We start from the raw sequence: 14,976 nt of genomic DNA on the forward strand, positions 1-14,976 counted from the left end.
GCTTGCGGACTGAAGGGTCCTGGGTTCGATTCTGGTCTAGGGCACATAACTTTGTTGCGGGCACATCCCCGGTAAGAGGTGTGCAGGAGGGAACTGATCAATGTTTCTCTCTCATAGATGTTTCTAGCTCTCTTTCCCTCTCTGTTCCTCTGTTTAAAAAAAATAAAATAAAAAAATATATCAACAAAATATATTTTGGAAGAAAAAAAAAATTGGACACAATTTCCTTAAGATTCATTATAAGTAAAATTTGATGCACAAAATTTAGCACTATACTAAGCCATAGACATATTTTGCAGTCCTTTCAAAAGCAAATAAGTTTTCCAACCAATGCAAGTAAAATTACAGGCTTTAATTTTAATTTAAGATTCATGTTTCTGAGTCATTTCTCCCTGGTAGGAAGCATGGACTGGTTTGAGCCCAGGTAAGCTAATATGTAAATGAACTAAATGAATAGGTATCTGATTTAGTTGTCCAGATTGTGTCTCAAGTAAAAGCAAAGCTTTATAAGGAAGCAGTAAACTTGTACACTTGGATCAGTTGCAAGGAAATGGAATAAATTAAGAAAATAGTCCCACTTATAAGGGATCTTGATACCCAATCGAGATATTAAGTACAGACTTGGAATAAGAGAAACAGCTCTTTACCTTTAATCTCCATGAAAATGATGGGCAGGATCAGTCTACTGCTTCCTCCTCCTGACTTACAACTCTAAATAAAGGACCTATTTATTTCTCTTTGTAATTCTTGGCAACAGCGTTAACAACTATTGTCCATATCAGCAGACATTGGGTAATGCTTTCAATGAGCAAAACTGAAGTGGTTACTAGCCTGGGAGGCCTGGCCGGCTGTTCCATGCGTTTCCTAAAGGCTGCATTTTGGTGGTGGATATTCGTGTTTGCACCACAAAACATCTGAAGTCATTCAGATAATTGTTTCTTGTTTCTTCTCAGGTTACAGTCCCTGGACAGGAGCCATACCTCACAAAGGTGATTATCCCAAAAAAATCCCAGGACTTCAGTGCTCTTAAAAAGGATATTGTATTTCCACTCAGAGGGCACTTGGATTCTAGCCTACTATCAAATCCTTCATGTCCTATGATTCCTCTATACAGTATTTTGCCAAGCCACTCAGCTGCAACAAAGCCTAGTCTGTTCTTATTTTTAGTGACTCTTTTTCACATATTGTTCAAGTGAAGCAAAATGTGAAACTCAACCCCATCACCACCTGGAATCAGGGATTACTCATGCCAGGTTACTGCAAATCTAACTCCCTCTGTGAGACAACTGGACAAACTCCACCATCCTTCCCTAAGAAGACAAATGGTTAAATCCTGTAATGAGAAATGTGTGGTGATAACTAAAGGAATTATTTAGCTTTGATGATGAAAAGAAGACACCCAACTATCAAGTACTGCCCACTTACACTTAATTTTAAACACATCTTAGAAATTGGTAAGAAGTTAAACTTGAGGAGCAAAAATGAAGTTCCTGCAAGGAAAAAAAAAAAAAAAAAAGATAAATCTGTGTACGGAGAGACAGATGAATATAAGCGATGAACATGGACATTTATTGATCGCCTATCATATACAAGACCTTGCTATGAGTGCTATATATGAAGAGATAGTGCCATATATTGTTAGTTCTCAGGGCAAGGAAAAATGATAACAAGACTGGGCATACTTAGCTTTGCAAATGTTCTAAGGAAATAGGAGAGAAAATAGGCAACCAAGTCTCAGTGGCCCAAGAAAATATGGTCCTAATAGTATGACAAGGTGGTGCCTACAGAGTCCCAAAATAATGGGTCTTTTTAAGTGTCCCTGCCATTCAGCACCTGGATGCCAACAGTCCTCTGTTGTGCTGATAACCCCAAGTGTGTGATTCTAGCCTGTTGCCTGAGCTTCAGACTCACATCCAACTGCCCCCTGGATATCTATCCACCTGGATGTGACCCAGAGGTACCTCAAACTCATGCGAAAATGGAACTCTCCCTAGAGCTGCTCTTCCTCCTGTATCCTGTCTCAATTCCTGGTCCCACCAAACCTGGGCGTCGTCCTTGATACTTCTTCCTCCTCTGTCACCCCATATATCCCCTCAATCACTAAAGACTATAAATATCAATTCTACCCTCCCTCCAGGACTACTCACACTGCCAAGCTCCGGCTGTCAGCTCACCTGCACCACTGCAACAGCTGGACCGTCCGTCCCTTGCTCCCAGCTTCCTCCTCTTCAGATCCATCCTCCACACAGCACCTGGGGAAGGGAGTCTATTTAAAACAAAAATCAACAACCTACTGACACCTAATGTCCTGTTGAGTCCCTGTGTCTGGAATGCCCTTCTGACCCACGTTTTCTTTCTCCTCCCTCTTTACAACTCAGTTCAGGCATCGACTCCTCCAGGAAGCCTTTGCTGACCATCATTCCGTTCCTTTCCATTTCGCCTCCTCCCAGTCAATCTGGGGACCTTCCTCTTTGCTCCCCAAATAAAACAGGTTACTTCTATTGTACTATTGGATTTATAACACTGTATTTATAGTCTTCTACTGCCAGGTATGAGTTTTCTCTGTTAGCGTGAGTTCTTTGGGACCAATGGGCTAATTTGTTTGAAAAGTGCGTTTTTATATCCTCAGAGAACATATTAGAAATTGAATGAATGAACAAATCCAGCAATCTGCTACTCCCAATGTCTCCCAGAAATTGTATGGGGCTTTGAGTTAAACTACATCCCATGCTTTGGCAATTTCTGGTTCCCAGTAATGCTGACAGGAGAGTGTTTTCATATATGTATCAAGAAATAAATTCAAATACGGTGCTTTTGCTGGACTTTGCATTTATCCTAAGCTTCATAGTAAAGGTATTATGTTACCTATTAACTCTAAGGCTACTTTTGTTTTATTGGAAAACAAAATTTTTATCATTAGTACTGAATATGAAGCAATTATTCTTTACCATAATGACAGTTAACCTAACTTAAAACATTATATAAGGAGAAGTATCAAACAAAAAATGAAACTATACTTGGCTTGGTACATGTTGTATGCTTGAGAACCATACATGAATGGGAGATACATGGGCATTTAGGACCTATTCTTGTGCCAAGCTTATTCTATCTATACAAAATCATACATGTTTAATATAAATAACATTTATAATCTCTTAATCACTTCTTTAAAATCTGGCAATAAGCTAAATATCTTGATCATTTTCATTTAAATAACTTATTATATGTGAAAGTTTATGTTGATATAGAAAATGATTCGGTATATTACATATAAAAGTATATGAAATTTGGCTTGATTCGCCATTAAGCCCTAAAGAATTTTTCAATCAGGCATTCTGAGTTCTAACTTTTCCTTTCCCAAGACAGTGATTTTTTTTTCCTTTTTAATATTATTTTTTACTCTTTTAATATTATTTTTAAATTAAATGTATTAGGGTTACATTGGCTAATAAAATCATGGTAGCGATTTTTTAAGAAACATGAGAACCAAAATCTGAATTGGGTTCATGAGCCATAAGGTTAAGGAAATGTTTTTTTAAAATCAGAAATTTTATCAGAATCAAAATTATTTAGAGATGAACAAAACAATTAAAATAATCTCCAAACCAAATCCACGCCAAACCTGGACTTAATTCTGAGCAGGTTTGGGGTACGTATTTTCAGCAATGCCCTACGGTTTGTAGCAAGAGTTTGGTAAGCAGAGCTACACCCTCCGCTAATCCAGTGAAGTGTCCAAGAGGAGAAACACTATGGAATTCCAACCAGATCACATCTCCCTGCAGAACGTTCCTCAGGTTCTAAGCCCAGATATAAGCCCTTTCATAGAGAAACCAATATGGTACAGGTTTCCAAGCTAGAAGAAAAGATAGCATGTGGCAGTAAAATGATAGGTAGGAGCCCTGGGTTCAAGCCCACCCCTCGTTCAGTTTCCTTCCTGTAAAACGAAGGCTCTGCTGGCCTGACTCTGTGGCTGTCAGAAGGGAGTGTGGTGAAGCCCAGGTGAAGGAAGGATAACTAACATGCAAGTGGTCAATATTTTAAAGGCCATGTAACTTATCCAGGACCAAATCTTTTGCCTCAGATACAAACAGAATTGATCTGAAAAAATAAAAATAAAAAATGAGACATTGGTTAGCTAGCATGATCGTTTAATTACACTTAAGGAAACTTGCATGAAGCAACAGTTTTTCTGATGTACGTGCTCGAATTATGTAAACATAAGCAAATCTTTAAAGAAATGTGGCTAAATCCCTGCAGGTGTCAGTGTTAATTCTGGTGCCTCATTTGCCACATTCAGACTTGCGTTGTTGCATGTACTTGATGTTCCAAAAGCAAATGTGCGTGTTCTACCTGCAGAAAGTGAAGATATCTGGCACTTGATTGGAAATATATTCCCCTTGGAAATTCAGAAAGATGAGCCTAGCATATTGTCTCATGGCAACAGGATAAGTTGCTCTCGGAGAAGTTTGATTCTTATTGTACACAGTGAAAATACAGTTAATGTCTATTTTATGACAAATCCCTTATATCTTCCTCATGATTTTAGATTGGGAGAGAGGGAGAAACTGGTTAAAGAGAAACAAAAAAAAAGTTAACACCTAAAACAGAAGTTTGGGGAAAGTCCAACTTCATTATACACTTTGTATCACCAACAAGCAGGTATTGTACGGTATTACTTACAAACTTGTGTCATGCTTTAGCATATTAACTATTCCACGGCTTTTTATAGATGGTTTCTCAACGATTTTTGCAGTTTTCTCAGTGACTTTCTAATTAAGAACCTTAAGTGTACAAATTTAGAATGTAAACTTTTATTGGGTATTGGCCATGACTACCTCTGAACTCAATAAACCTAAAGTGTATCTTATTCTCAATAAATTAATATTCATCATGTAAATGATATGATGCTGCTTCTTTCCATTGCATTACCTTGAAAACCATTACTTACACAAATGTAATAGAGTCCACATACTAGAGAACCAATTACCACTGAATAAAGCCTGGTAAAGGCCAGACTTAATGACCCTTTATGAGGCAATACTACAATAACTCTTCAAAGCCCAGGTAGTTCTCTTATAACTTTATGATATACTAGAGGCCCAGTGCATGAAATTTGTGCACGGGTAAGGTCCCTGGCCGGCGATCAGGACTGATCTGTGGGGGTGACCAGTGGGGTGATCATGGGGTCCCCACTGGCACCAGCTTTGGCCAGCCTGTCACCACCCACTCACCAGCCCTGCCCACCCCCACCCACCAGTTGCCTCCCTCTGGGGGGAATTAGGGGGAGAGCAGGGGCCCTGCTGGCACTTGCCTTGCTGGCCTGAGGGCAGCTCCTGCATTGTCTGCCCCCTGGTGGTCAGTGCACGTCATGTGACTGGTCATTCCGCCATTCAATTAATTTGCATATTAGGCTTTTATTATATAGGATACTCATCCTAATGTTATATTCCAAATTAATTTGTACCATGGGTAGATAATGAAAAGTGCTTTCTGGTCAAAACAAAACGAACAAAAAAACTTGGAAAATTCACAATGCACATCAATGTAGTTAAAGGGTCTGAAAAATGATGCAACAAAGAAATAGGATTTCCCAAACATACCTTGGAACCATTCATAAATAATTTAGCCAGGAACTAACTTTCCTAGATTTCCAAACACACTTTGGGAAATGTTGATATAGAGAGAAGTCTTTAGTCCTAATTGCTATCTAAGTAAACAAGTGTCCTAAATAACAAAGTACTTTTGAAACACAGAGCGTACTTATAACTTGCCTGATACAAGAATTGGAAAATAGCCCTTAACCTATGTCCATGTAATCCTGTACAAATATCTAGTCACAGAGAAATTGGGCTTGAGTATGTCTGCCCTCGGAAACATGCTAAAAAAAAAAAAAAAAAAAAAAAAAAAGTTAAGTTTAAATGAGAAAAGGCCATTAGGAAATAGCTAATTTACAGGTACCAATTTCTAAAAGTGAACTCTTTCCATTTAGAAAATAAATTGGGAACAGTTTTCCTATTTCCAAAAGAGAATTCATTGGCAGAAACTTCCTGGTATATTTAAGATAGACTTCGATATTTAAATTTGCAACTCAGAACATCCATTACTTTCTATCCCAACTCCACCCAAAAAAACAAGGCACAATCTTTTTCAAAATGTTCCAAGATCATCATGCTTTTATTTTTATTGTTGAAAGTGTTACAGATGTCCTATTTCCCCTCCACCGCACCCGCACCTCCAGGCTTTCACTGCACTAATGTCTGTGTTCATGGGCTAGGCATATAAGCATATAAATTCTTTGGTTACTCTCTCCCTCCCCACCCCCACCTTCCCTCAGACTTGTGGTCAGCAAACTGTGGCTTGAGAGCTACATGTGGCTCTCTGGCCCCTTATGTGGCTCTTCCACAAAATACCATGCTCTAGGTGAGTCTATTTTGGTGTTAGAAGAATTTAAAATTTAAAAATTAAATTTAAAAAAATTTGGCTTGCCAAAACCGGTTTGGCTCAGTGGTAGAACGTTGGTCTGGGGACTGAAAGGTCCCAGGTTCGATTCCGGTCAAGGGCATGTACATTGGTTGCGGGCACATCCCCGGTAAGGGGTGTGCAAGAGGCAGCTAGTCGATGTTTCTCTTTCATTGACATTTCTAGCTCTCTATCTCTCTCCCTTTCTCCTCTCTGTAAAAAAAAATAATAATAATAATAATAATAAAAAAAATAAAAAAATTTGGCTCTCAAAAGAAATTTCAATTGTTGTACTGTTGATATTTGGCTCTGTTTTCTGACCACTGCCTCAGACTCATCAATCTGCTCCATGCTTTTATGTCTCTGGATCTACTTTGTTCACCACTTTATTTTGTTCATTAGATTCCACATCAGAGTGAGATCATGTGATACTTATCTTTCTCTTGGCTTAGTCCACTTAGCATAATAATCTCCACATCCCTCCATGCTATCTCAAAGGGTAAGAAATCCCTCTGTTTTACTGCTGTATAGTATTCCATGGTGTAAATGTACCACAGCTTTTTTATCCACTCAACTACTGATGAGCACTTGGGCTATTTCCAGTTCCTAGCTATTGCAAATTGCCCTACTATGAACATAGGGGTGCATATTTTTTTTCTTTTTGTTTTAAAAACTTTTTTATGTACAAATAAACTGCTATTTAAATGTTGAAAATTGAGTTTTGTACTTACATCTAAAACTTTAGGTTGGCCGTGGGAAATCATCATAGTACATCATCTCAACTTTCTACAAGAATTTTTTTTTCTTTATTAAGGTATTACATATGTGTCCTTAGCCCCCCTCATTCTACATACACACACACACACACACACACACACACACCATATATTCTTTCTGATTGGTGTTTCGGGTTTCTTAGGATATATGCCTAGAAGCAGGATCGCTGGGTCAAATGGGAGTTCCATTTTTAATTTTTTGAGGAAACTAGTGTTTTCTATAGTGGCTACAGCAGTTTGTATTACCATCAGCAGTGAACTAGGGTTTTCTTTTCTCCACATCCTCGCCAGCACTTGTTATTTGTTGATTTGTTGATGGTAGCCATTCTGACAGGTGTGACATGATACTTCGTTTTAATTTGCATCTCTCTAATGATTGCTGACTTGGAGAGCATTTTTTCATGTCTCTTGGCCATCTGTATGTTCACATTGGAGAAGTATTTGTTAGGTCCTTTGCGCATTTTTTAATTGGATCGTCCTCCTTTTGTTAAATTGTATGCGTTCCTTATAAACTGTGGATATTAACCCTTTATTAGATGTATTATTGGCAAATATGTTCTCCCATGGAGTGGGTTCCCTTTTCATTTTGTTGAGGTTTCTTTTGCTGTGCAACAGCTTTTTATTTTGCCTCGCATAACGAACGCCTCGCACAGCGAACTTTGGGCAGGTTTTTCATGAAACCATCGGCCAAAAAGCAGAAAATGGATGAAGATGTGCAAGATTCGGTAGACTCTACTTAGTCTGTCTTAAAATTAAAAAAATGTGTTTTTTTTTAAAAAAAAAAATTATGTTTTTAGATGTATCTAAATAAAAATATGTCATCTTAGCATATTTTTTTATGTCATCTTAGCATATTTTATGCTACAGAACGAATTATTTTTTTTAACATGTATTGTTATGGGAAAACGCGTTTCACATAACGAACTTTTCGCATAACAAGCTTGCTCCTGGAACGAATTAAGTTCGTTGTGTGAGGCACCACTGTAGTGCCATTTGTTTATTTTCTCCTTAGTTTCCCTTGCCCTACAAGATGTTTCAGCAAACATATTGCTACAAGAGATGTCTGATATTTTGCTGCTTAATTTTTTCTAGGATTTTTATGGTTTCATGACTTACATTTGTCTTTCATCCATTTTGAGTTTATTCTTGTGTATGGTGTTCGTTGTTGGTCTAGTTTAAATTTTTTTCATGTAAAAACAAGGTACAATTTTTCAATAAACTAAATTTTAAAATATTAAACATAGTGGAAAAGGTAAAAGAAAATTAAGTATAAACAAGTGATTAGTCCATTTTTTAAAAACTTCTATTTACTAGTTTCATAATGAAAAGCAACTGATTTAAAGAATGGAACCCCAAATTTTAGAAGCACCAGTTTACACAATCACTACACCTTCTTACATATTCACTAAAGATTTATACTAGAGATTAACTTAGGTCAAAGTTAGTAAATTTTCTAATTGATCTAAGATCTGTCAATGCTAAAGCATAGTATTTTTATGCATAGTAAGTGTCTCATGAAACTCTGAAGATAAACTGTGAAGGATTTCAGGACTGAAATGTGAAACTTGCTTTACCTGGGAACAGAATTCTCATAATTTCTTTTCTTATTTTTAAGTTTATTTTTAAATATATGTTTAATTTCAGAGAGGAAGGGAGAGCGAGAGGGAGATAGAAATATCAATGATGAGAGAGAATCATTTGATCAGCTGCCTCTTGCAACTGGGGATCGAGCCTGCAACCTGGGCATATGTCCTTGACTGGAATCAAACCCAGGACCCTTCAGTTCACAGACTGACACTCTATCCACTGAGCCATACCTGCTGGGGCTCATCATTTCTTCTCTGTCTAGCTCAGCAATCTCTCTCCTGGAGTAGACTGCTCATAGTTACAATAGATCTACCTCTGAATGTCTTTAGAGAACCCAATGTGGTGCTTCCACCCTGATTTAAAGCATGCGTAACTAAAAAGACTTGGTCTTCTCGTGCCACTAAAAAATGGTTGTGATAGAAGATGAAAAGTTTTTTATTTCAGAGGGATGTTTGTTTTTTAAGGAAAGCTTTCCCGAATCAAAACAGGACAAGAAAAACCAAGATGGTGGCATAGGTAAATCCTGCACTTGCAGACTCCCACAACTACATCAGAATTACAACAAAAATACAGAACAACCATCATTCAGAACCACCTGAAAGCTGGCTGGATGGAAGTCCTACAACTAGAGAAGTAAAAAAGAAAGCATGATAGACTGGTGGTAGGAGTAGAGGTGCAGAATGGACTGGCCTAACATCAGGTGTGCTATATTTTTAATCAGGAGGGAGACTCTCTCTGCAGAGGCCACTTGTGAGAAGCAGGGCTCCCAGCCGTCTCCCGGATCCCCAGCACAGGGCGCCAGAGCTGGGAAGAGAAGTCCCCACAACTACAGGCTATAAAAACCAGCAGGGATTGTAGCTGCGACAGAGGCTGCTGGAGACTCAGCTGTTCCTTTCAAAGAGCCAGTGAGTGAGCTTACATGGTCTCGCTTCTTCCAAGAAACCCAGACACATACAGAGAGAAACTGAGTTGTCTGACATAAGGACAGAAATTAGGCGGAGGCTTTCTCCCAGGCTGGAATGCTCTCTGGGGTTATTGCTTCTGTGCTGGGACTTACCCTGTCACAGGGCTGACTGGCTGCTATAACTGAGTTTCCATCAGCTTTGCTCACACTGTTTGTCTGCCTGGGGATTCCCTGAGACCCCACCCCATCCAATTTGAAGCCCCACCCAAGCTGCTTACAGCAGCTTTTCCATATGCACGCCTGTCCTGGCTCAGGCTTCACACTTTGCTAAAATCACTCAAATAAGCTGTAGCTGGGAACAGTCAGGGCTGTTCGATTCCAGTCAAGGACATATGCCCTATCAATAAAAGGCCCAAGCCCCAGCATGTTTGGCTCAGCGAATAGAGCATTGGTCCATGGACTGAAGGGCTCTGGGTTCGATCCTAGACAAGGGCATGTACCTCTGTTGCAAGTGTGTATAGGAGGCAACCAATCCATGTGTCTCACATCGATTTCTCTCTGTCCTCTCCCTTCCACTCTCTCTAAAAGTCAATGAAAAAATATTCTCAGGTGAGGATATTAACCAAAAATAGTAATGACATTTTTAAAAATGGGAAGGGTTTATATTTTTTAAATTAAAATATAAATAAATAAATAAATAACTCAAGACTTGACACTAGCACCAGACTACCTCGCTTCATAGCTGGGCCTCATCTGGGCACCTTCAAACCCAATACAAATAGTAAATAGCAGCCATCTGCAGATTCCTCTGCAGCTCCTACCGGATGGCCTTAGGCAGTGGCTGACTTTGCACCTCCCTGGAGGCCCTAAAGTCAGTGCACCCAATGGACAGCTTCAGCCCATAGCAGATTACAATTTTACATAGCCATAAATGATACACTCAAGAGGCAGACTCAGAGAGCACCAAAGCACCAGCAAAGCAAGTCCTGCTCCACAGGGGAGTTTCCTGCACAGCGGCTCTCCCACTGTGATCGCAGCTGGTCCTCACAGACAATTGACCTGAAGGTTGACACCTCCTAATGATGCCTCCTAGTGATGTAAACAGCAATCAAAATTCAACTACAAAAAGAGTAGGTTGCACACAACCCACACAAGAGCATACCTAGAATCCACAGTGACTGGGGGGACTGAGCCACTGGACCCTACAAGATACCTACTACATAAGGCCACTCTACCAAATCCAGGAAACATTGAAGCTCTACCTAATACATAGAAATAAACAAAAGCAGCAGCCAAAATGCAAAAAAAAAAAAAAAACACAAAACAAAACCAAAAAAACCACACACACAAAGAAACATGTCACAAATGAAAGAAATGGAAGCAAGCAAACTACTCGATACAGTTCAAAACCATGGTTATAAGGTTACTCAAGGATCTGCATGAGACTTTTCAAGAATCTTAGTGAGAATGTCAAAGACATGAAAAAGGACCAGTTAGAAATAAAGCATACACTAACTGAAATAAAGAATAATTTACAAGGATTCAACAGTAGAGAAATCCAAGAATCAAATCAACAATTTGAAATATGAAGAAGCAAAAAATACCCAATCAAAAGAGCAAAAAGAAAAAAATCCAAAAATATGAAGATAAGTGTTAGGTTCCTCTGGAACAACTTCCAACATACCAACAGTCACATTATGGGGATGACAGAAGGAAAAGAGGGAGAACAAGTTATTGAAAACCTATTTGAAGAAATAATGACAGAAAACTTCCCCTATCTGGTAAAAGAAAGAGACTTGCAAGTCCAGAAAGCACAGAAAGTCCCAAACAAGAGGAACCCAAAAAGGACCACACCAAAACACATCATAGTTAAAATTCCAAGGCTAAAGACCAAAAGAAAATCTTAAAAGCAGCAAGAAAAAAGGAGTTGGTTGCCAGGTTCGCATTCCGGTCAAGAGCATGTACCTTGGTTGCGGGCATATCCCCAATAGGGGGTGTGCAAGAGGCAGCTGATTGATGACTCTCTCTCATCGATGTTTCTAACTCTCTATCTCTCTCCCTTCCTCTCTGTAAAAAAATCAATAAAATATATATTTTTTAAATAATAAAAATAAATAAAAAAGAAAAGGAGTTGGTTACCTATAAGGGAGTGCCCATACAACTGTCAGCTGATTTCTCAACAGAAACTTTGCAGGTCAAAAGTGGTAAGAAATATTCAAATTGGCCGAAACCGGTTTGGCTCAGTGGTAGAGCGTCGGTCTGCAGACTGCAAGGTCCCAGGTTCGATTCTGGTCAGGGGCATGTACGTTGGTTGCGGGCACATCCCCGGTAGGGGGTGTGCAAGAGGCAGCTGGTTGATGTTTCTCTCTCATCGACATTTCTAGCTCTCTATCTCTCTCCCTTCCTCTCTGTAAAAAATCAAAAAAATATATATTAAAAAATATATATTCAAATTGACAAGTAGTAAATACTTACAACCAAGATTACTCTACCTGGCTAAGCTCTCATTTAGAATTTAGATTCAGATAAAGAGCTTCACAAACAAGGAAAAGTTAAAGTTCATCACCACCAAACATAAAATGTTGAAGGGTATTCTTTAAGAAGAGGAAGATGAAGATAAAAAATGTGAGCAAAATGGCAACAAATACATGTCAACAATTGAATCTAAAATCAAATGAACAAGAAATTTAATGAACAAAATAAACTGGTGAATAAAATGAAAGCATAGAACAGACTGACGAATCTCAGAGGAGAGGGAGCTGCAGGTGGGCGGGTGGGGTGTGTGTGGGAAGAGATTAACCAAAGATCTTATCTATGGACACAGACACTAGGGTGGTGAAGGCCTAGGGTGGGGTAGGAACCAAGTGAAGGGGGGCATTAGAGGGAAAAGGGAGACATCTGTAATACTATCAACAATAAAGATATAAAATTAAAAAGAAAAGCTTTCTCAATTGTTATAAATCTGACACCATACCGACTTTTAAAGATTACTGTTTCCGGCCGGTGTGGCGCCATGGTTGAGCTTTGACCCATGTACCAGGAGGTCACAGTTCGATTCCCCAGCAGGGTACATGCCCAGGTTGTAGGCTCGATCCCCAGTAGGGGGTGTGTAGGAGGCGGCCGATCAATGACTTACCATTGATGTTTCTCTCTCTTCCTCTCTGAAATCAATAAAAATATATTTAGCCCTAACTGGTTTGGCTCAGTGGATAGAGCATCAGCCTGCAGACTGAAGGGTCCTGGGTTCAATTCCAGTTGGGCATGTACCTTGGTTGTGGGCACATCCCTGATTAGGTGTGCAGGAGGGAGCTGATCAATGTTTCTCTCATCGATGTTTCTCTCTCTCTCTCTCCCCCTTACTCTCTGTAAAAAATCAATAAAATGTAAAAAATAAGAATATATTTAAAAAATAAAGATCACTATTTTCAGGAATTTTTGTAAACTGCCTTCTTTTTTTTTTTTCCTAGTGTAAACTAGGAAAAACTGCTTAGTGGCTTTCCTTGCCAACCAGTATTCTTTAATGAGTGCCTACTATCATATAATGCATAGACTAGGCACCTGGGGGAAGGTGACATGAAAGGATGTTACATTCATCTGCTGTGGGAGAGTACAAAGCAACATGTCAGCGAACGTGACAAGCACCGAGCGGAAACAACGCAGGAAAAAAAGATAGGGTTAACTCAGCTGCGTTTTGGAAGTAGTGGTCATGAATGGATACAATGCAATTAAACAACTGTGATTTATTGGAAGTCTTACTACCTGCCAGATCCCATCCTAGGATTTATTGTACACTTATTATCTCTAATTCTGAGGGCACTGAGCAAGTAGCACAACTGCTATTAGAACTTAGCTCTTCCCATTCTACATAATGAAAATTAAAACTCTTGGAAGAGTCAGGATGCAAACGAATTTTGTTGCACTAAAAATGGTGATTATGGTGAAAAGAAAGCACCTGTTTCATAGAACTCTAAAAGTCTAAAATGATCAGGCATAACATTTAATATCCATCAAGCAATGAAATTAAAGTTTTTTTTTCCATAAATGAACCAAAAAATGGAGGAGACCAAAGGAAGTGGTCAATTTATGCAGATATTACCGTATTCTTGAAGAAAGGCCTAATTTGAGGGTGGCTTGGGTTCGGGTGTGAATCAAAAACACACAAGAGTCCTAAAATTGAGCCAAGAAATGAATAAAATTCACCTAACATGACAGTAATGGAAAAATTGAACTATTATGGTTCTCTTATTCCAAATAGCATTATTCTAACAATATTTTTAAAAAATATATTTTATTGATTTTTTACAGAGAGGAAGAGAGGGATAGTTAGAAACATCGATGAGAGAGAATCAGCTGCCTCTTGCACACCCCCCACTGGGGATGTGCCCGCAACCAAGGTACATGCCCCTGACTGGAATCAAACCTGGGACCCTTCAGTCCGCAGACCGACGCTCCATCCACTGAGCCAAACTGGTCTCGGCCTAACAATATTTTTAAAGCTATCATTCCGAGTACATTACCTACATGGGGTTTTCTACCTGCTTGTCACTTCACACTACTATTTTCTGTTTTCTGTTGGTATTTATTAGATCCTGTTTATAGTCCATTTAACAATTTAATATATTCAACACTTCTGAGTACTAATGCTTTGGACATTTGTCCTTGTAAAGCATCACTTGTAAATATAAAAAAAAAAAATAATTCTCTATTATATATAATTGTAAGTTGGTAATATCCTAGACCAGTGATTCTCAACCTTTCTAATGCCATGACCCTTTAATACAGTACCTCATGTTGTGGTGACCCCCAACCATAGAATTATTTTTGTTGCTACTTCGTAACTGTAATTTTGCTACTATTATGAATCATAATGTAAATATGTGTTTTCCGGTCTTAGGTGACCCAGCTAGCAGTTCTCAACCTGTGGAACCCACAGGTTGAGAACCGCTGCTGTAGAGCCTTAAAGAAAGCACAAGTCTGGTAGGTGCGGAGGCATGGAACCAGCTGGCACCCAGGTGTGCTGCTTTTTTAATTGGGAGGGAGATACAAGCTCCCGCTTGCTCTGCACTCCAGTTCTGGGCAAGTCTCTGGGGGACCCAGACTCACATGGGGACAAACTGGACTGTTTGGCATTGGGGCATGAACACGAGGACAGCTTTCTTTCAGATGGAGGTGCTCACGGCGGTCATTGTTCTTGCACTGGGACTACTCTGGTGCAGGCTGACTGACAATCATAGCTGTTTGCTCCGCCTT

The 14,976-nt window shown here is 39.2% G+C and overlaps 1 protein-coding gene across 2 annotated transcripts in view; it reads left to right on the top strand.

Moving 5' to 3' along the window:
* Nucleotides 1-4,900, top strand: part of CPM (carboxypeptidase M) — a 74,497-nt gene extending 69,597 nt beyond the window's left edge. For both annotated transcript variants that reach the window (XM_084878919.1, XM_084878918.1), the window contains exon 9: nt 954-4,900. In XM_084878919.1, the coding sequence (XP_084735045.1) occupies nt 954-1,196 (243 nt within the window). In that variant the 3' untranslated portion in view covers nt 1,197-4,900. The remainder of the gene's footprint in view (nt 1-953) is intronic.
* The last annotated feature ends 10,076 nt before the right edge of the window (nt 4,901-14,976 follow it).

Source organism: Pipistrellus hanaki (assembly GCF_964339955.1).
Source record: "Pipistrellus hanaki genome assembly, chromosome: 3".
NCBI lineage: Eukaryota > Metazoa > Chordata > Mammalia > Chiroptera > Vespertilionidae > Pipistrellus > Pipistrellus hanaki.